At 64.1% G+C, this 25,806-nt stretch overlaps 3 protein-coding genes across 11 annotated transcripts in view; 1 reads left to right on the top strand and 2 right to left on the bottom strand.

The window, feature by feature from the left end:
* The first annotated feature begins 261 nt into the window (after positions 1–261).
* On the top strand, positions 262–3,399 carry SLC22A31 (solute carrier family 22 member 31). 2 transcript variants are annotated; one of them, XM_054640989.2, is made up of 9 exons: positions 262–626; positions 1,066–1,169; positions 1,244–1,398; positions 1,549–1,717; positions 1,999–2,120; positions 2,222–2,330; positions 2,409–2,623; positions 2,718–2,829; positions 2,912–3,399. In XM_054640989.2, exons 1-9 carry the CDS (start codon positions 288–290, stop codon positions 3,258–3,260), a joined length of 1,674 nt encoding a protein of 557 aa, XP_054496964.1. In that variant the 5' UTR covers positions 262–287; the 3' UTR covers positions 3,261–3,399. The 2 variants fall into 2 exon arrangements, with proteins under 2 accessions (XP_054496964.1, XP_077041101.1); XM_077184986.1 differs by lacking the exons at positions 1,999–2,120; positions 2,222–2,330.
* Positions 3,397–9,374, bottom strand: CDH15 (cadherin 15). Its single transcript, XM_054640885.2, has 14 exons — positions 9,077–9,374; positions 7,304–7,447; positions 7,022–7,177; positions 6,800–6,944; positions 6,526–6,686; positions 6,210–6,338; positions 5,920–6,105; positions 5,599–5,852; positions 5,386–5,528; positions 5,077–5,313; positions 4,767–5,006; positions 4,246–4,382; positions 4,017–4,172; positions 3,397–3,943 (listed from the first exon to the last, which is right to left on the bottom strand). Exons 1-14 carry the CDS (start codon positions 9,125–9,127, stop codon positions 3,746–3,748), a joined length of 2,337 nt encoding a protein of 778 aa, XP_054496860.2. The 5' UTR covers positions 9,128–9,374; the 3' UTR covers positions 3,397–3,745.
* A 3,668-nt stretch (positions 9,375–13,042) lies between these two features.
* Positions 13,043–25,806, bottom strand: part of ACSF3 (acyl-CoA synthetase family member 3) — a 53,915-nt gene continuing 41,151 nt past the window's right edge. For 7 of the 8 annotated variants that reach the window (XM_077184981.1, XM_054640929.2, XM_054640930.2 and 4 more), the window contains 3 exons: positions 15,555–15,689; positions 15,013–15,124; positions 13,043–13,594 (listed from right to left, as the gene is read on the bottom strand). In XM_077184981.1, the coding sequence (XP_077041096.1) occupies positions 13,477–13,594; positions 15,013–15,124; positions 15,555–15,689 (365 nt within the window). In that variant the 3' untranslated portion in view covers positions 13,043–13,476. The remainder of the gene's footprint in view (positions 13,595–15,012; positions 15,125–15,554; positions 15,690–25,806) is intronic. The other variant, XR_013183997.1, reaches the window with a different exon arrangement.

The raw sequence follows: 25,806 nt of genomic DNA, 5'->3' as shown, positions 1-25,806 counted from the left end.
TGGGGAGACAAACGAGCCTTGAGAAGCGATCAGACCGGGCAGGACTGAGCCTCGTGTTGTGGGGTAGCGAACCGGGGCTGGGGGGATCAGAACCGGGGCTGGGTGTCCGAACCGGGGCTGGGGGTGTCAGAACCGGGGCTAGGGGGGTCCGAGCCGGGGCTGGGGGTCAGATCCGGAGGGAGCCGTCGGGGCGGTGCCGCGGGGCGGGTCCGGCCGGTGCCGCCCCGCCTGGCCGCGCTGTGCGGGTGCCGGTGGCGGTGCCGGTGGCGGTGGCGGTGGCGGTGGCGATGGCGCTCGGGGGGTCGCGGCCACGGGGCCGGCGGGCGGCGGGGGGGTGGGCGCCGTGCGCGGCGCTGGCGCTGGGCTGGGCGCTGGGCTGGGCGCTGGGCGCGGAGCCCCCGCACCGCTGCCGCCCCGACCCCGCGCTGCTGCCGCCGCCGCTCCGCCGCCTGGGCGGCCCCGCGCTGCTCCGCGCCGCCGTGCCGCGCCTCCGCGGCGGCTGGAGCCCCTGCCAGCTGTACCGGTACCCCCCCGGCAGCGCCCGGCCCAACGGCACCGGGCCCTGCACCCGCGGCTGGCACTACGCGCTGCCCGCCGCCGGCCTCCGCGCCAACCTCGTCACGCAGGTGGGCACGGGGGTGCCGGACCGGGGCCTGCCGGGGCTGGGGACAGTGCGGGACCCTCGGCCTGGGGCGGTCTGCGGCGCTGGAGGGGTCCGTGGGTAAAGGAGGGGTTGAGGGAGGGGCTGGGAACCTTCTGGGGGGGATACCTGAGAGGAGTCGGGGGGAACAAACTGGGGGGTCCGGAAAGGATCCCACGGGAAAGCCCTGGGTGTGCAGGGACAGCAGTGAATCCCTGGAGGGGTTGGGGCTGGCTGGGGGTGCCTGGGGAAGGGTGCTGAGGGTGGAATCGTCAGTACTGTCCCCTCACATCTGTCCCCACATTTCTGTTTGTGGGGTGGGGGCTCTCCAGGAGCCCTGCAGCCCCATCCATCCCAGCCCTGTGGGCAGTGCCAGGGGGTCTGCCAAGCCCCCCAGCTGACACCTCCCCGCCGTGTCCCCGCAGTGGGACCTGGTGTGTGCCTCGCGCTGGAAGGTGCCCCTGGAACAGACCACGCACCTGCTGGGCTGGACCCTGGGCAGTGTCACCGCTGGCCTGGCCTGTGACAGGTAAAGGGGGTCCCTGGGCAGCCCCCGCGGGCAGGGGGCACCGTGCCCAGCCCCTCACAGCCCGTCCCTGGCAGGTTCGGCCGCCGTCCCACCTTCCTGCTGTCCCTGGCGCTGGCCGTGCCCGTGGGCCTCGGCGTGGCACTGGCCGTGGATTTCCTCACGGTCCTGGTGGCGCGGCTGCTCTTTGGGGCCGCGCTGGCCGGAGCCTTCCTCAGCCTCTACGTGGCACGTGAGCGTGAGGGGGCATCCCGAGGGGTCTGGGGGCTGGGGATGCTCCAGGATGCCCTGGGGTGTGGGATGGGCTGGAATCCAGGGTGTTCCAGGGTGCAGGATGCCCCGTGTCCTTGGCACCCACTGTGGCCCCCTCGCCCCCTGCCAGGGCTGGAGCTGTGTGACCCCCCCCACCGCCTGGGGGTGACGATGGTGGCCGGGTTCTTCTGGATGGCCGGGGAGCTGCTGCTGCCGGGGCTGGCCCTGCTCTGCCGGGACTGGCGGGTGCTGCAGGGCGCTGTCACCATGATCCTGGCCCTGCTGGCCGCCAGCTGGTGGTAAGGACCCCCGGGCAGGGGGCTGCGTGGGGCTGGGCTGTGCCCCGGGGCTGGTGCCAAGCTGTTCCCAGCCCAGGACACCCCGCCCGGGGCCGCGGTGGGGATCAAAGCCCCCCCGGGGCTCTCCAGAGGAGGGGAACCCCCCCACCCTGGGTAAATGTTTGCTCAGGTTTGAAGCTGAGGGTTTCTGGGCAGCGTTGCTTTGAAGCCAGGTGGGAAGGTCGGTGCTGGAGGGTGGCCAGGCCCGTGGGGAGCCCCGTGACCTGACACCCGTGCCGCAGGTGCCCGGCCCTGCTGCTGGAGTCGCCGCGCTGGCTGCTGGCCACACGGCAGCTGGAGAGGGCCAGGAAGACCCTGCAGGCGCTGGCCGAAGACAACTGTCCCCAGGACAGCCTCCTGGCGGGTGCGTGGGGCGCTGCGAGCGCCGCCGGCCCCATCCCCGAGCCGTGGCTGCGGGGTGCTGGAGCAGAGCCGGCTCTATCCCGGTTTCCCCTCTCCCGGCAGAGCTGGAGGCGCTGTCCGAGGGGCCCCCGCGGCCCCGGTTCCACTCAGTGTGCGAGATCTGCGGCACCAGGGTCATCTGGAAGAACGGCGTCATCCTCGGCTTCGCGGCGTGAGCGCCGGGGGTGCCGGCGGGGTGAGCCTGGACCAGGGGGTGCCGCTCGCCGACCCTGACCCCGCTGTCCCTTAGGTTCATCGGCTCCGGCATCCGCCACTGCTTCACCCGCAACCTGGTCCCGCACCTGCCGCACTTCTTCTCCTCGCACCTGGCGCTGCTGGGCACCGAGGCGGCCGCCTGCCTCTTCGTGTGCCTGACGGCCGAGCGCTTCGGGCGCCGCGCCATCCTCCTGCTCTGCACCGTGCTCACCGGCATCTCCTCCCTCCTGCTGCTGGCCCTCACCCAGTGTAGGACCCCCGCGGGACCCCCGGGACCCCGCCCCAGCCCGGGGAGGAGGGGTGGATGCGGGGTTTGCCCCTGATGTGCTTCACCCCCCCGCAGACCTGCTGGAGCTCATCGTCCTCACGCTGTCCGTGGTGGGCACGGCCGCCTCCCACGCCGTCACCATGCTCAGCATCTTCTTTGCCAGCGAGGTTCTCCCCACCGTGGTCAGGTAAGGGGGAGCTGCCCCCCTCCTGTGCTCCCCCCGAGCGGGGGGCCCGGGCAGAGCCCCCCTGAGCGCGTTCCCCCCGCAGGGGCGCCGGCCTGGGCCTGGTCGTGGGCGCCAATTTCGTGGGCAAAGCCGCGGCGCCCATCACCGCCATCCCCAACAGCCGCGGCTTCTTCCTGCACCACGTCGTGTTCGCCTCCTTCGCCATCCTGGCCGTGCTCAGCATCATGCTGCTGCCCGAGAGCCAGGGCCGGGCGCTGCCCCAGTCCCTGCAGGACGGCGAGAGCCAGCGCCGCCCGCCCCTGTTCCGCCGCCCCCCCCGCGAGGACCACCTGCCCCTGCTGGCCCCCCACGCCCTCCCCCACGACTATTCCCGCCTGGCCGCCTCCACCAAGAGGACGCTGCGCTCCCCGGACCCCCCCCGCGAGCTGTAGCCGTGGCCCTGGGGCTCCCCGTGCTGCGGGGGGGCTGAGCAGGGACCCCCGCCCCGGGAGCGGCGGTGCTGGGGGCCCTGGGGCGGAGGTGAAGCCCCCGGGGGTGCTGCCGGCTCCCAATAAAAGTGCCTTGTTTCTACTGGTGTGGGGGGGGGTCGCGCACCCCCGCCACCGACCCCCGCTCTTTATTATGGGGGTGCCCAGGGGTCTCCTCGCCCCCTCCCCAGCTGTGTGGGGCTCACTCGGGCGCCCCCCCCAGGTTTGCTGAGCTGGGCTCTGCGGGGTGCGTGGGCGCGCACCCCCTGCACGGCGGCCTCTCGTTGCACACGCGTGTGCAAAGCCGCTCCAGCCGGGCATCCTGTGCGGGTCCATTCGTGAAGCCGCAGCTCTGGGCATCTCCTGCGTGTGTGTGTGAGCTGCCCGCTGCCCCTCCCTGCCCCAGCCCGTCCCCGGGCACTGGGGTGTCCCCTCCTGCCCCCTCCCCGCTAGTGCCCGTACAGGTCGGCCAGGCGGCGGAAGCGGGGCCCCCACTCGCTCAGGTAGTCGTAGTCCTGGTCCTCGTCCGTCAGGCTGGACACGATGGAGCTCAGCGGGCTGGCCACCGAGCCCGAGCCCTCGTAGTCGTAGATGAGGGCGGTGTCATAGGGGGGCACGCTGGGGTCGCTGTCAGCTGCCTCCAGCCCCTGCGGGGACAGGGGGTCACCGTCAGCCCCCCGGTGACCGGGGACTGGTGGGGGCTGCCGGGCCTGGACCCACCTCATTGATGAAATCCTCGATGTCCGAGGGGCTGCTGGGCAGCTTGCGGGGGGCCATGGGGGTCCCGGAGCTGAGCGGGGCATCCCTGCGCAGGGGGGGCTTGGCCCGGGGCGAGAAGAGCTCGGGGTGCCGGAGCTGGTTGATGTCGTAGGCGTCCTGCGGGGCCGGGAGGGGTTTAGAGGTGCAGGGCTGAGCCCCCCGGGACCGCCCTGCCACGGGCCCTGCTCACCTGGTCCTCCTCGCCCCCGCCCTGCTCATCGTAGTTGAGGATGTTGTCGCGCATGTCGTCCCGAGAGCGCTGCAGGAGCCCCTTGCGCAGGGCCCGGCGGCGGCCGCGCACCCGCGCAGCGCCCAGAGCCGCCAGCACTGCGGGGACACCGCGGGGACACCGCGGGGACACGGGACACGCGTGTGAGCATCGGGAGGCACGGCAGGCACGGGGTGATGGCCGGGGTGGGATGCAGTCGGGCTGGGAGGAGGGAAGGGGTGGACGCAGGGATTGGGGTGGGACTGGGGTGGGATGGACAGTGAGGGAAATGACGGGGTCGGGATTGCGGTCAGGAGGGGCTGCTGGGTAGGGGGAGGTGTTGAGGGTCGTGGGTGCGGTTGGGTGGGAGGCCAGGCCCAGGAGGGGCTGCTGGGTGGGGGTCAAGGTGACAGAATGGGCTGGTGGGGCTCGGGAGGGGTGGCCAGGACCAGCACGGGGCTGGGGCGGAGGGATGGGGGAAGGACGCTGGGGGCCCCACTCACCGAGGAGGAGGATGGTGCTGCCCACGATGATCATGAGCGCCCCGAGGGTGATGCCGGCCCCGGCGCTGGCCGCGGCCAGAGCCCCGTCCAGGCAGGTGCCGTCGCGGCCGCAGTGGCACACGGAGACGTTCAGCAGCTGCTGCTGCTCCCGCGGGGGCGTCCCCGAGTCCCGGAGCAGCAGCGGCAGCGAGTAGGGCCCCTCGGGCAGCTCGGCCAGCACGGCCAGCACGGCGTGGGTCACTGCGGGGTGGGCAGGGGGTCAGCGGGACCCTCTGTGCAGCGTCCCCCCCTCCCTGAGGCTGACCCTCACCATTGAAGCGGGCGAGGCTCCAGTTGCGGGCGAGCTGCGGGTGCTGGGGGCTGAGCTGGAAGTGGAAGGGGGCTCCATGGGGGGGGCGGTCATCGTCGGTGGCCCCCAGGAGCAGGGTCCCCCCACGGCCCGGCCGCCCGCACAGCACCCCGGCCGGCGGCTGCAGCTGCGGAGCGTGGTCGTTCACCTCCAGGATCTCGATGGAGAGGGTGCCGGTGGCCGAGAGCGGGGGCTCGGCTGCGGACAGAGCACGGGGGTCAGCGGGGGCAGCGGGGGCAGCGGGGCCGGCGGGGGCACCGTGGGGCTCACCATCGTCGCGGGCGAGCACCAGGGCGATGTACCAGCCGCCCTGCAGGAAGGCGGACGGGTGCAGCAGCTCCCGCTTGGTGCGGACGGTGCCGGCGTGAGGGTCCATCTGCAGCCAGTCCGCGGGGTCGTAGAGCAGCGCGTAGCTGTGGGCGAGGGGCTGCGTGAGACATCGCCCCCGGGCTGCCGGGGCCGTGCGAGGGGAGCGGGACTCACGAGAGGCTCTGGAGCTGGTGGGTGTCGGGGTCGCTGGCGGTGTAGGTGGTGATGGCGGTGCCTGGGGGTGTCCCCTCCAGGACGCTGATCCGCCGCGGGTTCTCGCGGAACGCGGGCGCCTCGTTGACGTCCCGCACCCGCACCCGCACCGTGGCCAGAGCCCGGGGGCTGCCGGGGGCCGAGGGCTCCAGAGGCCGCTCGTTCTGCACCGACACCGTCAGCTCGAAGCGGTCCCGCACCTCGTGGTCCAGCGGCTGTGGGAGGGGCCGGGGGTCAGCCGAGCCCTGAGAGCCCCGGGGACCCCCGGCTGCCCCTGCCCACCTTGAGCACGGAGAGCACGCCGTCGTTGGTGTGCGGGTCGGTCCGGATGGCGAAGGCGCCCTCGGGGTCGCCCTCCAGGATGGTGAATTTGGCCAACCAGCTGGGCGAGCCCGCCAGGTCCTTGTCGTGCACAAAAACCTTGCCCACGTCCACGCCGGCCGCCTGCTCCTCCACCTCCATGGAGAACTGGGGGAGAGCGGAGCAGGGCTGGACTGTGCCCCTTTGGGATGCTGCAGATCCCCGGCGGGGCAGCTCCCGCCCCGCTGACCCCGGCACGTCCCAGCTGGTACCTCCTCCTTGGTGAACTCGGGAGCGTTGTCGTTGATGTCCTCCAGGTAGATGACGGCCATGGCCGTGGTGGTCAGCCCGTCCCCGGACATGTCGGCCGCCTGCACCGTCAGGTTGTACACCCCCATGGTCTGTGGGGAACGGGGGGCCAGAGCTGAGCCCCCCAGGCCCCAGGGAGCACCGAGATCCCCCAGCTCTGCTCACCCACCCTGTCTCCACGCTCATGGACCGAGCTGTGGTTTCCCCATGTGGGGTGCCCGTGGCTGCCCCGAGTGCCGGTGCCCGCCCAGTCCCATCGCGGTGTCCCCACCCCGGTACCTCCCGGTCGAGGCCGGGCCGTGCCGTGCAGATCTCCCCCGTGGTGGCGTTGATGCTGAACATTCCCGCAGCGCCCTGCTCCAGGATGGAATAGCGCAGGGCCGCGTTGTCCGTGTCGGGGTCGTCGGCGTCGGTGGCATCCACCGTCATCACGCAGGTCCCTGTGGGCCAGGAGCGCCCGGTGGGTGCTGCCTCGGGGCTGCTCGGTCCCCTCAGCCCAGCCCGGCCCAGTCCGGCCCGGCCCGGCCCAGCCCAGCCCCCCGGGCGGACCCACCTGGCTCAGCCCCCTCCACCACCCGCCCGGTGAACACGTCCTGCCGGAACAGGGGCCGGTTGTCGTTCTGGTCCACCACGATGATCTCCAGGTCCGTGGGCTCCTCCAGGGTGACCCCGCCCAGGTCCAGAGCGAAGGCTCTGAGCTGTGGGTGCAGAGTGGGGGGTCGGGGTCTGCCTGGGGACCCAGGGAGGGGCTGTGGGCACCCAGGGCCGTCCTTACCCGGTAGCGGTCGTGCTCTTCCCGGTCCAGCATGGCGTTGAGGAAAACCTTCCCGCTGAACTTGTCGATGGAGAAGATGCCCAGGGGCTCCTCATCCACCCCCGGCCCTTTGATGCTGTAGATCACCCCTCCGGGCTGCTGCTTGTCTGACTTGATCTGCCCCAGGAAAATCAGGGCTGGGGGTCCCAGGCTGGGGTCTGTGCCCCTCTGGGGTGCCCCTGTGCAATCCCCCTGCCCAGGGTGCCCCCACTCTGCGAGAGAGGCTGGGGGGCTCTCACCTACCTGCACCAGGAGGTGGGGGATGCGCTTGTGGTTCTCGGAGACACTGATGGGGGGGATCACCCAGGCCCTCTTCACCCTCCGAGGGGCCTCGTGCTGCCCCCAGGCCTGGGGGGCTGCAGCTCCTGCCTGGGCTGGGCTGGCACCCTGGGGGGACACGGTGCTGCCAGAGACCCCCAGACCCCGGGCAGTGGGCAGGGAGCTGCACCTGGGCTGGGTGTGCACAGTGGGGTACACGGTGCTGGGTGCCCCTGATGGGGCTGGGGTTGGGTCTGGGGTAACGCAGAGACCACCCAGCTTCCCCAGGAGCTCTGTGTCAGTGTCCCCTGGCACCCTGGTGTGGGGGTGATGGGTGTCCTGCTGGGCTCACCAGGAAAGGCTGCCCCACAAATGGCCCTGGTGGTGCCCTGGGCATGGGCTGTGCCCCACAGGACCCTGGGGAAGGGGGGGTACCTCGGGCAGGCAGCACCCACCATGGCCTGCCCCCCATGTCACTGTCACCACATGGATGTGGCAGAGAGGGTTGGGGGGTCAGGGACGAATCTGGGCTGTCAGTGTGACCCTGTGGGACAGGGCTGGGGTGCTGGGGGAGGCAGAGGGAGCTGGGGGCTTGGGGTGGAGCTGGGGGCAGTGAGGGGAGGTTCAGGATGGAAACAAGGGGAACAGGAGTTCTGGTGGGCTGCAGTGGGGTCAGGGAGGTGTAGGGGCAAAGATGGGTTATGGGGCTGTGCAGGACTGAGGTCAGGGATTTGGGGTGATTGTGGGGGCCCTGGAGCCATGGGGCTGTGGGAGCTGGGGTGGGGAGGGGACAGAGAGGTGTGCATGCAGCCACCGACCCCCAGCTCTGCGTCAGCCCCGTCCTGGGCCCGGGCACAGGCGCTGTCCCCGCCCCGAGGAGGGAGCGCCTCTGGGCAGTGCCGGCCTCACACCCACATCTGTGCCCAGCTGTGCCTGCACCGCGGGCTGCCGGGGGGTCCCTGGAGCCCCAGGGGCCGCGTGTGCCCCGATGGGGGACAGGGGAAGGGGGCAGTGGGGCTGACTGTGCCGGGGGTCCCCGGGAGGGCGGTGTGGGGAGGGGGGCTCTGTCCCAGCCCCACGGGGCGGGCAGGACAAGGGGCTGGTTCTGAGGCTCGGGGGCTGCGCTGTGGCCTCCAGGCCTTTCTCTGCTCCCTCCTCCAGCAGGAGAAGCCCCCCGCCCGTCCCTGGGGGCCGCTGGAGCTGGAGGGGATCGGGATGTGAGGGGGGGACGCTGGGGGCCCCATTCCTGTGGGGCTGATCCCCTTTCCTTCCCCTGCCCTGAAGCAGCCGAGCACAGGCTCCAGGCCAGAACCCCAACGGCCCCGCGTGGCTCAGGCCTGAGATGAGGATGAGGGGCTCTGGGGGGGGCTGAGTGGACCGGGGGGTGCAGGGAGCCCTGGGACCACAGCTGGGGTGGGAAGAAGAGGAGCAGGGTGTCTTTAAGCGGCCAACCCTGCCCCCGATCCCATCCCAGCCCATCCCGGTCCAGGCGCAGGCAATGTGCCGGAGCCGCAGGCCCCCCCCTGCCGCCGCCATCTGTGGGGTGGGAAGCGCCTCAAGAGGGGCTCCGAGCCCACATCGCCCCCAGCCCCATCCCCGCTGCCCCCAGGGATGAGTTTCCACGAGGTCTGGGCTCCGGCCGACCCCCGGCTCCGCGGGCAGGCTCCCCATCCCGGCCAGCCCTCCTGGGGCTCGGGGGTCCCCGTCCCGCCCGGTGCCCCCCGTCCCCCCGCAGTCCCGGTGTCCCCCAGCCCTTACCTGAGCGCAGAGCGGGGCGAGCAGGCAGGCGAGGAGGAGCGGGGGGCCCATGGCGGAGCGGGGCACAGCCCGGCCGCCGGCCCCGAGCTAAAATAGCGGCGGCCCTGGCTGAGTGACAGCACAAGTGCTGCGGGCACCGGACCCCCCCGCGGGCAGCTGGCCCCGCCGCCCCCGGCCCGCGGCCCGCAGCCCCTGCCCTGCCCGGCCCGGGGGGCCCGACGGGGGCCGTGGGGGGGCCGTGGGGGGATGCAGGGGCGCGGGGGGGTCCCCGCTGGCCGGGCCGGGGGAATGGGGGCCGGGTCGGGGGTGCGGAGCCCCGGGCAGGGCGGGCGGAACGCGGCAGCTGCCGCCGGGCGCGCTCCGGGGATGCCGCGACGGGGCGGGAAGGGGAGAACCGGGCCCGCTGTCCCCGCGCTGCTCCGGCACCGGGACAAGGACCGGCAACGGCACCGGGACAGGGACAGGGACAGGGACAGGGACAGGGACAGGGACCGTGACAGGCTCCGACACCGACAGTGGGACAGGAGCCTGGACCCGGACCGGGACCACGATCAGGACAGCGATCGGGATCGGGATCGGGATCGGTTCTTCCCGCCCCGCTCGGCCGCACCTCCCGTCGGGGCGAGCCCGCCCGTCCGTCCCCGGCCGTTCCCGGTGCCGGTGCCATCTGTGCTGTCGTCGGGGCCCGTCCCAGTGCGGAGTCGGGAGAGGGACCGGCAGCGTCCCGCGTCTCCCGGGCCTGGCGGGTCCCGACCGGGCGGGGGCTGCTCCGGGAGTCCCGACAAGGCTCTCGGCCCCCGCTGCCTGTCCCGGCGCTGCCCCCCGACCCCCCGGTCCCGGTGCTTTCTCCGACCCCCTCGGGCAGTCCCAGTGCTGCCCGCGATCCCGCAGCCGGTCCCGGTGTCTCCCCCGACTCCGCGGCCGGTCCCGGTGTTTCCCCCGACCCCGGTCCCGGTGTCTCCCTCGACCCCCGGTGTCTGTCCCGGCGCCGCCGCCGTGCCGTGGCACCAGGTGGCAGCATCGTCCCGGCCACCGGCCCCGCTCCCGGCCGTCCTCGCAACCCGCGCTGCCGCACCGGGAGCGTCCCCCGCCCGCCGGCGCGGGGTGCCGGGGGTCCCGGTGCAGCCGGGATGGAGACCCACGACCCCCGGGCAGGGCGAAGGGGTCGAGGAGTTCCTGCCCTCCCGGGAAACCGCGTCCCGGGCTGGGTAAGGAAGTGCAAATGTGTCGGTGACACTGGTGGCACCACCTCGACCCTGCCCGGCATTGTCCCTTCCTCGGGGATAAATGTCCTGGGTGCCCTCGGTGCGGGTCACCAGCACTGGATGGGGAACGAGGCGTGGGAAAAGGGATAGGGGAGGAGGGCTGCGGGACATGTCCCGTCCATGGCCAGGAGCTGAGGTGGTGGCAGGGCTGTCGCTGTCCCCAAGGACGCGTCGTGAGCGGGTGAGCCTCGGGCACGGGTGACCCGCGGCGGGGCTGGGCCGTGGCGGGGGCAGCGGCGCTCACTTGCCCGTCTGTCTGTCCGGTGCCGTCCGTCCCCCCGCCGCCCCGTCACCCCACATCAGTGTCAGGGCGAGGAGCGGCCCCGGCGGCGCTGGCCGGGGGTCCTGGCGGCCGCCCCCGCCCCTGCCAGCCGCGGCAGCCGAGCAGATGTTCCCTGGCACCGGCACCGCGCGGGGCTGGCGGACGTGATGGCTCTGACAGGGCTCAGCCCCGCTCCTGGGGACGGGGCTGCCGGTGGCACGGCCACGGCTGGGGCACGGCAGCGACACCCGGCCCTGCTGGCCCTGCACTGACGCCCCCTGCCCCTGCAAACCGCGGCTCCCGGGATTTGGGGTCTCACAAATGTTGGCCAGCCGGGGACTGCGACTTGCCGTGCTGCTCTGGGTGCTGGGTCACCCGGTTTTGGAGGGCTCCCCCTCCCCTGACCTGCCCAGCAGTGCAAGCGTCACTCACGGGTGTTGGGGCCAGTCGTTCCCCACTGTGTGCTGGGACAATGGCATCCCCAGGGTGAGGTGCAGCTGGAGCTGCCGTGACCCCAGTGTGGCACCAGTCGTGTCCCTCAGGTGTGGTGTGGTGCTGTGGGACCAGCTGTGACCCCAGCGCCCGGGGGGAGTCAGGGCAGTGCCCAGGGGGGGCAGAGGGAGCAGTTGGGAGTGCAGAGGTGCCACACGCCAGCACAGCCCCATAAAGCCACCGGAGCTTGGATTTTATATGGCAATAAAAGATAATGTCAGCTATAAAGTGCTAGAGCAGGTCCTGGCGTGCTGAGCTGGGGGGGCACAGAGGGGTGGGCAGCCCCCAGCTCCCTGGGGACCCCCAGCAGGGCAAAGCCTCCTCGGGGTGAGGGGGTCCCCAGCTGGGGGACACCCCCAGCGCTGTCACGGGCTGAGGTTACGGTCAATGCATTAAAGCTGCTGCTTTGGGTGGTTGTTGTTGTTGTTTTAATGGTTTTATTGGGTGATGCTGGGCCGGGCCTGGCAGGCCCTAATGAAGGAGATTGATGGCTTAATCGCCTGCAGCCATTACGGGGTAATTGAATGGTTGTGTACATATGATCCCGCCGTCAATGGCGATGTGGCTGGCAAGAGAAGCGCCTGGAGCTGGGGGGACACGCAGAGCCCCCCCTGCACCCCGAGGGATGCAGCATGGGGGGAGCAGAGCCCACGGCCCTGGGATCCCATCCATCCCCACGGTGCTGGACGTGTTGGTGTTCCTGGAGGTCCCCAGGTTCATCCAGTGCCACCAGGTCACCCCTTCTCATCCAGCTCAGCTCCCGCACAGCCACTGTGACCGGGAGTTTCAATGAGGCTTTCAATTAACAGGCCCCACCTACAGAGAGGAACAGCAGTGTGGGAGTGGAGCTGGGAGCAGGAGGGTCCAGCAGGGATGGCAGCCCCAAACCGGGGTCACCCCTGACCCCCTCCCTGTGGAAATCCCCGAGGAGCAAACCTGGCAGAGCCCCAGGCAGGTCCCTGCCGAGGTGTGAGTCAAACTCCTCATTCTGTGTGTGACAGCCAGGTGTTTTACAGTATTTGCTACCTGTGATCATCCATCACGGCAATCGATAGCGTTCCTGCAGAGTTTTATTAATGATCTTGTCACCGGGCTGGTGCGGGGTGCCCGGGGTTGTCGAGAATGATAGATCATTAAGAGCTTTTGCTGCTATTTATTCTCCAGTGACCTTGTCTCTCTCCATTGTTGCTTGCTTAAGAGTTATGAATGCGAGACATGATAATTTGATATTGATCTATTTGGTAAGTTAAAAAATTTACTGCATCGTTGATGTTTTAACAAAGGATGGGCTCGGGCCCTCCCGCTGCTGCTGGGCTGCACACGTGTGTGTCCCTGTGCCTGCCACGTGGGACAGACACTGAGAGGTGCCTCAGGAGCTCTGGGTGTCCCTCGTGTCCCCGTCTCAAGTCCTTTTGAGCCTGAAGTATGGAAATCCAGGAGATCACTGTGGGCAGGGTGTAGGGATGGACAGAGCAGGCCCATGGCCAGAGCCCTGTGCAGTGGGCTGGAGAAATCCTGTCCCAATCCCCAATCCACATCCCCTTCCCCTTTTCCCCAGCCCCACTCTCATCCCAGCCCCTCCCTGCCTGCTCTGCTCAGCACCATGTGCCTGCCATGGTCCCCTCTCATCTCCTCCCAGATTTTTGGGGCTCTCGTGACCCTAACAAAGGAATCCCTGTAATTACTCATGCTCCTTGTTCCTCCTGCCCTCCTTGGTGCTTCCAGAGCCCCATCAGCTGCTGGGAAAGCTGGAGCTGCCTGTCACCCTCTCAGCACTGGACAGGACCAGAGCAGATGGACCCAACCGGGGCCCCACTGGACCCCCTGGGGCTGGCAGCTCATGTGTGGAGTCAAACAGGACAAACTCCCACGTTGAAAGGTGGGATTCATCAATAGTGCACTGGGGGCACTTGGTGGTGGCAGATGCACTGGATAACACAGTCAGTATTAATGTGTGATTTTAGATTTATTCTTTATTTCTGCTGGGAAATCATTCCCTGTGCGGGTGGGGAGGTCCTGGTACAGGGTGCCCAGAGCAGCTGTGGCTGCCCCATCCCTGGAAGTGTCCAAGGTTGGACAGGGCTTGGAGCACCCTGGGACAGTGGGAGGTGTCCCTGCCCATGGCAGGGGGTGGCACTGGATGGGCTTTAATGTCCCTTCCAACCCAAACCATTCTGTGATTCTGTGATTCCTGCAAAGGGCTCCCCACAAGGAAACCCCAACTCTGCAGCTCTGGCTCAGCTCAGCCGGGAGGGACAAATCCTACTTTTATTGGACATGAATCAAGGGCCTGATTGAGCCAGAGCTGCCAGGGATGATCCCCTGGCTCCTCCTCGGGGGCAGAATGCCCTGGATCAGGGCCAAACCCTCCCAGGTGGGCCCTAGGCTGGGTAAAAGCGTTTCAGCAGCTCCTTCTTGTTGACTTTGCCCATCTGGTTGCGCGGGATCTCGTCCACCACGATCAGCTCCGTCGGGATGGCGTAGGGAGCCATGGTGTCCCTGGAACACCAAACTGGGCTGTCACAGCTGGGCAGCACCAGCTGAGCCTTCCCAGGAGCACCCACAGCCCAACCAGCCCCACCTGGGACCCCCACCCACGCCCCAGGAGCCCATTTAGGCTCAGTTCCCCGGAGATGTGCTGGGATGTTTGATGTTTGTTCCCAGCTCATCCCTGGGGACCCCTCGGCTGCAGCAGTGACTGTCCCCAGGGCAGGGACATCACTCGGCAGTGCAGGGCCCCACGTGCCCCTGGTGCCAGCCCCGAGGGGCCGCAGGTGAGTCCCCCCCGGGGGATGGGTGACTGATCATTGATCACAGCCCCATCCCGAGCGCAGGGGGGGCTCTCCTGCCTTCTGCTGCCCGTGTGCCACCAACCCGCGGCCGTGCCTGGCACTGGCTCCAAGGCGAGGTGCCAAGGCTGCCGAGCCCCCGGAGCCCCGGCCGGCCGCCTCCCCCCGCCACCGCCACCAGCGCCCGGCCATATGGAGCCGCTAACTCGGGATGGCGCCTGTCGCCGCGGAGCACCGGGGAAGGAGAAAGCCGCAAAATGAATCACTCTGAAGAGGGACATGTGTCTCCTGCCAGGGAGTGCGAGAACAGGGGCCCAGCCAGCCTAAGTGACATAAAAAATAAAGGGGAGAGACAGGGCGAGAGGGGGGGGCGGGCTGGGCAGGGAGCGCAGCCGGACCCTGCGGGGGATTCGCGTTCAAGGGCACCGGAGCCACGTCCCTGTCACGGGGCTGGGGACAGCCACGTCCCTGTCACGGGGCTGGGGACAGCCACGTCCCTGTCACAGGGCTGGGGACAGCCACGGAAGAGCCGTGCAGGGAACGCGCTGGGAGGGGGGCCTGGGCAAAGCCCCCTGCCCGGCACCAGGGACCCCCAGAACAGCCTGGGGGATCCCCAGGGCTGCAGGTGGGGGATGGAGGGATCCCCTGGCTGGGTCACCAATGTTCCTGGCACCAGATTCAGGGATGAGCAAGCCACCTAAGGCATAGTGAGCATCTCTCCTATGAGGAAAAGCTGAGAGAGCTGGGCTTGTTCAGATGGGAAAAGAGGAGACTTTTTATGAGAACTTTTTTATAGGGTCTTGTCTGGAGTGCTTGGACAAGGTGGGATGGCTTCAAACTGCCAAAGGGCAGGGATGGATAATGAGATATTGGGAAGTAATTCTTCCCAGTAAGGGTGAAGAGGCCCTGGCACAGGTGCCCAGAGCAGCTGTGGCTGCCCTTGGATCCCCTGGAAGTGTCCAAGGCCAGGTTGGATGGGGCTTGGAGCAGCCTGGGACAGTGGAAGGTGTCCCTGCCATGGCAGGGGTGGCACTGGCTGAGCTTTAAGATCCCTTCCCTGTGATCCTATCCATGAGGACACTGCTGGCTTTGAGCCTGCTCTCCCTGTCCCCTGCCCTGGGGCTTTACCTGGCCCAGTCCTTGAGGTCCCTCACGGAGAGCATCCGGCCCTGGCGCAGCTTCACCACGGCGCTGACGCGCTGTCCCCACACCACGTCCGGGGGCCCAATCACTGCCACGTCTGCAGGGACAGCAGGGACCCCTCAGGGACCTGAGCGGCTCCTGGGGCACAGCAGGGGCTCAGGTGTGAGTGGGAGGGAAATGCCAAGGGATGTCAGCACTGGAAAACACTGTGGGCTGCTGTGCTGACACAAGGACAGAGCTTTTCACTGTGGGAAAGGCTCGAAGCTCCATGGTTTGAGAATTTGGAGTCAAGGGGGAGGAAGATGACGTACAGAGCAGTGTGGAGCTGGGGGCACCACTTCTGACCCCTTACACAGGGTCATGCACAAGGGCAGGGCAGATTTAATTGCAGCCTCATTCCCAAAATCAGACAGGAGCCGCTGCTAACTCAGCTCTGGCCCTGGGAGAGCAGAACTGTTCAAGGGGTTCAAACATCCCCGTGTGGGAGGGGCCCCAGGCACGGGCAGGGAGCAGGAGGGAGCACACACCTGTGATGTGGGGGTGTGCCAGGAGCTGCCGCTCCACCTCCAGCGCGCTGACCTTGAAGCCCCCGTTCTTGATGATGTCCACGGAGGTGCGGCCCTTGATCCAGTACACTCCATCCTTGTAGGCTGCTGTGTCTCCTGCAAAACAGACAGCGCCATCAGAGGCTGCTCCCTCCACCCCCTCTGCCTCTCCTGGCACTCTGCTGGTGCTGCAAGGGGGAATGGGCTCCCACTGCGACAAGGCAGGGCTGGATGGATATTGGGAAGGAATCCTGCCCTGCCAGGATTCCCAGAGAAGCTGTGGCTGCCCCTGGATCCCTGGAAGGGTCCAAGGCCAGCTTGGACAGGGCTTGGAGCCACCTGGGATAGTGGAAAATGGAGTGAGAGGAGCTTTAAGGTCCTTCCAAACTAAACCATTCTGTGATTTCACCAAAAAAAAAAAAAAAAAAAAAAAGGGGAATGACATTGGGAAAATGAGCCTGTCCTGAGCAAGATGTTTGGTCCAACCTGTCCTTCCCACAGGTGTGATCCCATAATCAGCCCAGCCCAGGTACCACAGGAGGCACCAGCAGTGATGCAGTTTTCACACCCCATTTCCAGCTCACCTCTGGCACTGTGGTGCAGCAAAGGCCCAGAGATTTAAACTGTCAGGGCAAGGAAACATCAGAATCAGTGCTGAAAATCCAGGCTGCTCCCCAGAAGAGCTGTGTCCCTGTTCAGCTGGCACCTGCCAAAATCCTGAGCAGCTCAGCTCAGCCAGGGGATGATTAATTGTTCCTGTATTTGCCTGCCCCTTGGCACTCCGTGGATGCTGAAGGCTGTCTGGAATATTCTGAAGTTGGGGAAAGTTTGAAACTGGGGCTCTCTGGGTGTTTGGTTGCTTGGGGTGGGGAGGCAGTTGTGGCTGCTGTGGTGAACTGCCTCCTGCACCCTGATCCCGTGGGGTGGGACAGGGGACAGTAATGAAACGGTGGCACTGGGAGAGCCAGGAGCAGGAGCTGCTTATTCACCCAGGGAAGATGGGGAGAGGAGAGGGAATTCAGCCCTGCTTCAGTGGCACACAGTCCCATCCCATGTCATTCTTTGGGATGTCAGCACAGGAAAACCAGCCACGTTTGCTTTCCCTCTGCCCTGATGGGGTGAGTGATCCCTGACAGTTCTGCTCCCCACACAGAGCCCTGCATCCCACTGGCAGCACAGCACAGGCAGGGGACCTGTCACATTATAGTTGTGACTGCTGGGAGCTCCTGGGAGCAGCTCTGCAATTCCCCCCATCTCCTCCTTTCCATCTCCTCTCCAGCAGCAGGCCCTGGCTGTCACTGCCCACGCTGACAGCCCGGGGTGCCCTGGGGATGCCATCCACTGAGGACAGCCCTGGTCCCCTCTGCCCTGCACCATCTGCTTCCAGCCCAGCCCCCCAGGCAGCCTGAGCACTGGCACATCCAGCACTCCCTGCCTCCCCAGCAGTGGGGAACTCCAGAGCACTCAAAAGGATGCTGAATTTACTCAGTGACTGTCCCCAGCAGTGCTGAGTGTCACCTCCAAAGTGGCGCTGCCCTGAGAGCCACAGCAAGGACTGTGCCTGTCCTTCCTGGGGTCACAGGTGAGTCCTGCCCCATGAACCCAGCAGTGCCTGTCCTCCTGGGGTCACAGGTGAGTCCTGGCCCCACAAACCCAGCAGTGCCTGTCCTCCTGGGGTCACAGGTGAGTCCCTGCTCCATGAGCCACCAGTGCCTGTCCTCCTGGGGTCACAGGTGAGTCCTGCCCCATGAGCCCAGCAGTGCCTGTCCTCCTGGGGTCACAAGTGAGTCCCTGCCCCACAAACCCAGCAGTGCCTGTCCTCCTGGGGTCACAGGTGAGTCCCTGCTCCATGAGCCACCAGTGCCTGTCCTCCTGGGGTCACAGGTGAGTCCCTGCCCCACAAACCCAGCAGTGCCTGTCCTCCTGGGGTCACAAGTGAGTCCCTGCCCCACAAACCCAGCAGTGCCTGTCCTCCTGGGGTCACAGGTGAGTCCTGCCCCATGAGCCCCCCATCCCTGGTGGGCAGCTGATGGTGCTGTGTCCCATCCATCCCAGCTGCTCCATCCAGCGGGATGCAGCTCAGAACCACAACCAGCATTCCCTGCCCTGGGCCAGCTGCAGCAGAAAGGGAATTTTGGCTGATGAGAGGAGGGTCTCTGACAGCCCCTGTCCTGCTCTGCCTGCCTGGGGCACTGCACCCAGCTCCTGTCAGCACACAGAGCCGTGGCAGCAGCACCTCGTGGCACGTGGGGCCGTGGGATTGCTGCTCCCTGACAGCAGCCGTCACTGCTACCTTTGGATTTGTTTCAAGATGCTCAGTGGGCATCTGTTCTGTGAAATGTTAAAGGCTCTGCTGAGCTGCATACTGAGCAGGCTCTGTGCTGGTGGGGGCTGCCCTTTGCTGGAGTTACAGGCAGCTCTGGATATATTTATCCAGTTAAAAACGTAGAATTAGGGGAAGGTTTGGGCTGGAAGGGCTTTAAAACTCATCTTGTTCCACCCCTTCCATGGGCAGAACACCTTCCACTATCCCAGGGTGCTCCAAGCCCTGCCCAGCCTGGCCTTGGACACCTCCAGAGATCCAGGGGCAGCCACAGCTGCTCTGGCCAAGCTGCTCCCAGCCCTCAGTACCCTCACAGGGAGATGCAGAAGGAGACACAGGCAATGGAGACCAACATTTCCCAACTCAAACTGCAGAGATTTCTGCCAGGAGGTTCCTCAAGTTGCAAAATCCTCACTGCAAACACAAAAGGGCCCTTGGGACTCTGCTGCAGTTTGAGCACCTCCTTCACTGAGTGCTGAGGCCTTGTGGGCACCAAGAGGCTGCTGGAGCTGCTTCTCAGGATGTGGAGAACAAGAGCCCCTTTGCTCCTCAAGCCGAGCTGCAGAATCAAACCCTCACCTGTGTCAACACCCTCACCCACAGGGTGGTTTGTTCCTGGCAAACAGAGCACAATTCCCACATCAAAGGCACAAGCAGCTATTGACCTAGGGAACACCTTGGCTGGAGAGAGGAAACACTGGGTGGCTTCAGGGAGCTCTAAGATAGCTGAAGTATGCACAAAAAGTGACTTTTTAGGTAAATCAGGTGACTTCAGCCTGGTCTAGACAGAGGGTCAGGAATGTTCTAGGATGTGCTGGACAAACAGGGGCAGTGCTGGCCTCGCACTGGGGCTCTGTGAGCCCAGGACTTCAACCTTGCACAGGGGTGATGAGGAGAGGCCAGCACCCAGGAGGAGCCCACGCCAGGCTCACCATCCTGCCCTGGGGCACAGATGTCACTCAGGAGCACGGGAGGTGTTTGCTAACAGGTGTCACCAGCTTGGTGGCAGTGACAGCGCAGACGTGCGAGCCGGCCCGGAGCAGGCGGTGCCACTGTGATTTACAAACTGTCACAGAACTGTCACAGAACTGTCACCAGCTCCCCCGGCTCCTGGGACTGCCTCCCTACCCCATGGGACCTCCTCCTTCCTGCTCAGCGCTCCAGAGGCACCGGGCAGGTGCCTCCCAGGTGATTTCAGGTGTGGTACTGGGCTCTAGGAGACTGCAAAGGTCTGTTAGGGCAGTCGGTGTTGCCCTTTGAGTGGGGTGCAAAGAAGAGAATCCACTTGGAAGGGGAAGATGAGTGAAATCCTTTTGTCCTGACACAGCTGATCTGAGAGCAGGGATGTTTCTGACTTGGCTGTGTCCTGGGTGCTCCTCCCATCTGAGGATGAGCCCTGCCAGGTTGGAAGCAGAGCCCCACAGCCCAGTGCCACCAGCAGAGCCTGCTCCATGAGCATCCTTCCCAGGGATGTGGCTCTTTGCAGCTGTGATGTCCCCCCATGCCTGCCACAGCTCCAGCAGACCAAGTGCTGCACAGCAGAAAATACCAAGAAACAGCAAATGTCCCCTTAGAAAGGCAAATGATTTTGCTGATTATTTCAGCCTTCTGCTCTGAGCAGTGAATGCTCCAGCCTGGAGGGCCAGGGATGCTGGGGGCTCCTCCATGCCAGCAGAGGATGTGCTTGGAGCACTTTCAACTATTAGACCTCTTTGCTGTTAATGAATCACTCCTGATTTTTGCAAACTCTTGGCTCCATGCAGAGCCCAGCCCAGTGCTCCTCAGAGTGGGGACAGGGAGCAGGAATGTCTCACAGCCACTCCTCCAGGTGACACAGGACAGCTCCTCTGGGGACAGTCACCACGTGCCACCCATGGGCAGCCAGCAGAGCTCCTTCAGACCACACAGTGCACCTTGCTCCTTTGGGAGCCTTCATGTTGGTTTTTTTGGGTTTTTTTCCCAAATTCCAGGAGGAATTCCCTGCTGTCAGCTTCTCTCCTGCCACGAGGATCCCTCATTTCCAGAGGGAAGAGCAGAGCAGAGCACTCACCCTCCTGCATTCCTCTGGAATTGTTGCTCTCACCAAGTCAGCATGTGGGGAGGGGGACCCAGCAAGTTCCCAGCTGGAGAACCCCAGGAAGCTTGCAGGAAGGCAGTGGGAATAATCAGAATAATCAGTCTTTGCCCTTCTCTGGTGCCTTTCAGCAGAGGATCTCCAAGCACACTGATCCAGAGGCCACTCAGGCAGAAAGGGAACAGCTGGGGATGAGGAGGAGCCCCCGTGGGATGAGGAGTGGCCTCACACACCAGGAGCAGTGGGCAGGAGGTTCTGGATCTTTGCTGTAGCCTGGCATCAACTCCTACCTGCCTCCCACTTCCCTGGAATCATTGCTGATGCTGCTGGTCCATCAGGCTGAGGCAGAGCTCAGCCACACCTCACTGATTAGAATTATGATTTCTTTTCCAGGTAGGATTGGCCCAACAGCCCAGGCAGGTGATGAAGAGCCTGAACCCTGATGCTGATCCACACCTCTGGGAGAGCAGAGCCAAAATGTGGGAGCTCAAACCCCCTTTGCCAGGTGAGGATTTGGCAGGAGCAGGTCTCCAACCCCAGCACCCACAGCTGGATGGGGACATGCAGGAGCTCAGCCAGGGCTGGTGATGGTCCCTGTGGCCACTCAGAGGCAGCTGGCAGGAAGGTTCTCCTCCATCCTCCTCCATCCCTTTCAGCAGAGTTTTCCTGCCTGCAGATCAGACCATGGGAATGCTCCTTCACAGGCTTCGGGATCCCCCTGCAGCCACAAGCTCCATGTGCCTGTCACATTTCTCAGGTGCTTTCAAGTTTTCCTGCTCTTTCCAGGGCAGTTTAGTGTCTCACCACTCTCCTAAGCCCCTGGGAAGGATTTTTTTGCAGGTAGCACAGCCACAGTGGGGCTGGGAAGCTGCTGAGTGTGGCACAGCAGTGACATCCCTGTGGTCACTCTGCCTCTCTTCCCATCCCTCTGGGCACAAGCTCCCAAGCCCAGTGCAAAAAGAAATGGTTTGTTCCCATTCCCAGAGGCTCCTGTGCTGGAGAAAGGCCACGTGGGGTGGATAAATGATTATAAGGCAAGTGTTAAAGGCTTTTTATAGGAATTAGATAATCCATCCCCTCTGTGGGATGGGTGGCCGAGCGCTGCCTCTCCGTCACAGACATCCACCTTTCCCTGCCCCCACGCCAGGAAAACTGCATGCACAGATCCCCCATCTGCTCACATCCATCACACACTTCACTCCAGTTTATTAGCTGGAATAAATCATAAATATTTCATTATATGTCAGCGGCGCTGGGCTCGGGGAAGGTGCAATCCATCACCCTGCTCCCCCGACCTGCAGCTTTCCAGTCTATTAAACAAGATTGATACAGTGTGCCAGCCTGGCTGGGGCATTCATCCATGCAGCACTGGCACAGGGAGGGCACAGGATGCATGGGCAGCCCAAGCACAAACCCTGCAGCAGCGAGAGGCAGAGCCCTGCCCCAAGGGTGCCATGGGAATGATGCTGGCTTGAGGAGAACCATGGAATCATTTAGCTTAAAAAAGGCCCCTCAGACTGTTTATTCCACCCATTGCCCAGCACTAGCCCGTGTCCCCAAGTGCCACATCCTCATGGTTTTCAATCCCTGCAGGGATGTTGCCCTGGACAGCCCTTCCCATGAGGAAAGGGTGATTTCCCCTAATTTCTAAGGCTGTTAGAGACCAGAGGAAGATGTTGACTTTTGTTCCCTAGGAGAAGAGATGGGAGAAGACACTGTGGCAAAGCAGGGCCCAGCTGAAGCAACATCCTGCCTCCGACAGGGACCTTCCAGACTGTCCCCAGCTCAGGAATTGCCCCTCATCCTCCAAGTGGGACCTCTCTCCAAGCCACATCTCACTGTGGGTCACTCTCTGGAGGAATCCTGGGCTTGGGTGAGTTTCCAGCACCTGAGAGACGCTGGGGAAGGTGCAGCTCAGTGATCCAGAGCCTCCCTGGCACTGCTGGGATTGATGGGAGCCATCCCTGCTCCTGCAGGGGCTGAGGCTGCCCCAGCAGCACTGATGCATGTGCACAGATCTCTTTAATGAAATGTTAAATGATAGGCTGAATAACTGAGCACCTTCAGCTTGATTTATTGCGTGGAAGTGAGGAATGCCTGTCCCTGCTGTCAGCCATCTTGGCTGCCAACAGAGGTCACGAGCACTAATTGTAGCTAATTAACATTAATTAGACTTGGGAAAGGCTGGGTCTCCTCTCCCCAGTGATCCCCATCCACCCCAGCCCTTCAGCACTGGCATTCCCTGGAAGCAGGCTGCATTCCCAGCAGCTCCTGTGAATCCCAACCCAGCTGAAATCATCAGCTCCTGCCTCTCCCCACCTTTGCCACCCTGCTCAGACCAGGAGGGTGAGAGCTGCCAGGCCCCAGGGTCCAGCTCACTGCTCCCTCTGGAGTGTGTCACAACCCTGGAGTGACTCCTGGGGACACCTGAGTCCACCCACCCTCACCAGGTCACCTGGGCCAGCAATGCCTTCCTTGGGCTCACAGGAGGCCCTGTCCAAAGGCACTGGGGCTGCTCTGAGCTCCCTCTGCAGAGCACGGTGGCTTTGGACAGCCCATGATCATTAATAAAGCATCAAAGGCTCCTGAGGGGGGAGAGTTTGAAACTTCCACAAAAAACCACATGTATATTAATTGCACAGCAATTCTTCCTGAGGAAATCCCCTCCCCAGCAGCTCCCTGGGTGCAGGACAAAGCCTTTCCTGGTGTCCCTGCCCTGCCAGCAGAGCCAGGGCACTGGGAAGGGCTGGCACTGCCTCTGGATCCAGCTGCTCCCCTGGCACGGGCAGCCCTGGCTGGCAGCACAACCCCAACGTGTGCCAAGATCCTCCACGGCCAGGGAGGGGAGAGGCTCAGCAGCTGCAGCCCCAGCTCTGTCCCTGAGCTGGGAACAGGCAGGTGAGCTCAGCCTGGAGCTGCTGCTCTCCAGGCAGGTCCCAGCTGCACTCCACAGTGCCAGGATCAGGAGATGCTGGAGCCAGGGAGCTGCTCCAGGGCTGGAGCCCCTCTGGAGCCAGCCTGGCAGAGCTGGGGGTGCTCACCTGGACAGGAGAAGCTCCAGGGAGAGCTCAGAGCCCCTAAAGGGGCTCCAGGAGAGCTGGAGGGGGACTGGGGACAAGGGATGGAGGGACAGGACACAGGGAATGGCTTTAAACTGAAAGGGGGCATGGTTAGATGGGATGTCAAGAGAAATCCTTCCCTGTGAGGGTGTGAGGTCCTGGCACAGGTGCCCAGAGCAGCTGTGGCTGCCCCTGGATCCCTGGGAGTGTCCAAGGCCAGGCTGGACAGGGCTTGGAGCACCTGGGACAGTGGAAGGGGTCCCTGCACTGCCCAGGCTCCCCAGGGAATGGTTCCACCCCAAAGCTGCCAGAGCTCCAGGAGAGTTTGGACAATTCTCAGACACAGGCTGGGATGGTTGGAGTGTCTGTGCAAGGCCAGGATTTGTACTTTGATGATCTTAATGCATCCCTTCCAGCTGAGGATATTCCATGATTGATCTGGGAGAGGCACTGGGTCATCTTCAAGCTGCCTGCTCCCAGGAAAAAGGGGTTAAGCAATGGACTCCCCACTCTCAAAACTTCTCCAGAGACTCCTGGAGCAGCCAGCATGAGGAAAAAAGAAAATCAGAAATAAATTAAAAAAAAAAAAGGCAAAAAAAAAAAAAGCAAGGCCCAGGCTGGAATGAATTCCTGTCATGCTCTCTACCAGGGAACTTTGTATTCCACAGGCAGCAGCTCTGAGCCTGCTGTCAGAGCCACGCTGGGAGAAAGGGCAAAACCCTGCTGAGATGAAAGAATGGGAAGCACTGGAACAGCCTCCCCTGGCATTTACACCTGGAAAAAAAATAAATCACTCAAGGGCATGTCACAAAGAGCTGTGCTAATAAGGCTCTCCTCCCCACGCTGTGTGGCTGCATGGGACATGGAGCAGTGCCAGGAGAGCTGGCAGCAGCTCAGGTACCTGCAGGGGAAAGGAGCAGGTAAGACAAGCCTGAGTCAAGCCTGAGCTGAGCTCTGCCCCCCCTGCCTCCAGCCAGGGGACACAGGGACTTGGGGCCCTGCCCTGAGTGCAGCTGCCCCTTGTCTTGGCTGATCTGTCAGAGATTCCTTCCCCTCACACGGGTATTTTCCAAAGGCTCCTCACATTTACTGCACCCCTCAGCAGGGTGAGAAGTCAGGCTGATGCCCACTGACCCTCCTGGCTTGTCTGCACCTCCTATTCCTTCACCACCCACGTTCCCCCTCCACAACCCCATCCTGGCTCCTGTGAGTGGGCTCATTCCACCACACAGAGCTCTCCCTGCTCCCAAGAGGATTCTTCTCCTTCTCTGAGCGCAGGGAAGAAGGCAGGGCAGTGTTTGGGCATCACCCTCTGGTGTCACTGTCCCACTGCACTGTGTCTGCACTCAGGATCCCCCTGGGGCAGGGAAAGCAGCATCCACTGCACCCCTTCTCCAATCCATCCCTTCTCCAGCCCATCCCTTCTCCAGCCCATCCCTTCTCCAGCCCATCCCTTCTCCTGCCCATCCCTTCTCCAGCCCATCCCTCTCCCATCCCCTGCAAGCCAGACTTCCCAACACATCCCACTGGGCAGCAGGTTTGCCTACCAAGTACAAAGAGCTGTGTCTGTCCTGTTCTGGGGCCTCAGGGCTTGCTGCAGATGGTCCCTGCTCCAGCCTTGGCCTGGGCTGGCACTGACACCCTCACACAGCCTGTGCCAGCCCAGTCCTGGGCATCCAGCCAGGACAGGACAGCACCAAATGGAAACTCAGCCTTGGCAAAGCCTGGCAGAGCCTCAGATCCTGCCTGCCCTGGCAGAGGTGCTGCTCCTCATTTTTATGTCATTTCTTCAGCTCAGCATGCCCAGGAGCCTCTCCAAGGCCTCAGAAGTGGAGGGCAGGAGCAGATGAACACTCCCCAGGCTGCATGTCCTGCTCCAATGGAAAGCAGTGGATAAAGCAGGCAGACCTGGAAGGTTTTGCAAAGCAGGCAGCCAAGAGTTTGGAGGTTCAGTTCTCACTAGCAGGAACTCAGGGGTGACTGATATGACACAAGCAGGCTGAGCAGGGACCCCCCTGCTCCTCCAGCCTGAATTGCTGCAGATGGGTTTGCCCAGAGGACCAGCCAGAAAAGAAAATGGGTAAGTAGAAATGAAAAACACTTCTTTTTTTTTTTCACATTAGCATTTAAATATTTATGGAAATCCCTGCAGACAAGGAGAAGAAAAAGAAAACTCAAAGAGTAATAAATAAGTCAATGCTCCAAGGTGTGGCTGCATGTGGCTGGTGGAGCTTTGGAGAGTGTGGTAACAAAAAATAATAATGGTAATAATAAAACCATTAGAGCAGATCCCTGTGCTCCCTGCAGCCCCTGAGGGACAATCAAACCTTAGCAAAAGGCAGAATCACCTCTTCTTTTCCATGCAGTGTCCTGGGGCCTGGCCTTGGGCACTGCCAGGGATCCAGGGGCAGCCACAGCTGCTCTGGGCACCAGTGCCAGGGCCTGCCCACCCTGCCAGGGAACAATTCCTTCCTTAATCCCTGAAATGGGATGGAATTGAATAAGATGGGATGGGAGGAATGATTGCCAGCAGTGAGGGGCTGGTTCCAGGCTCTCCCTCCAGGCTGTGAGAGCAGCACTGCTGCAGCAGAGCTCGAGGGGTAAAAGCAGCCAGAGAACAAAAGGGAAGAGCCTGGATTTTGGAGCTGCAGGTGCCTGCTGTTCCCACTGACTCTCAGCTGGGGAGCAATTGCTCCATGCCTCTGGAAAGGAGCCTCAGTGCAGCAGAGGTTCTCAAAGAAGGGAAGGGTTGGCATCCAAGATGTTTGATACGACGAG

The sequence above is a fragment of the Agelaius phoeniceus genome, chromosome 12, assembly GCF_051311805.1.
Source record: "Agelaius phoeniceus isolate bAgePho1 chromosome 12, bAgePho1.hap1, whole genome shotgun sequence".
Taxonomy (NCBI): domain Eukaryota; kingdom Metazoa; phylum Chordata; class Aves; order Passeriformes; family Icteridae; genus Agelaius; species Agelaius phoeniceus.
The sequence above is the reverse complement of the archived record's forward strand: the minus strand, read 5'-3'. Positions and strand labels throughout refer to the sequence as shown.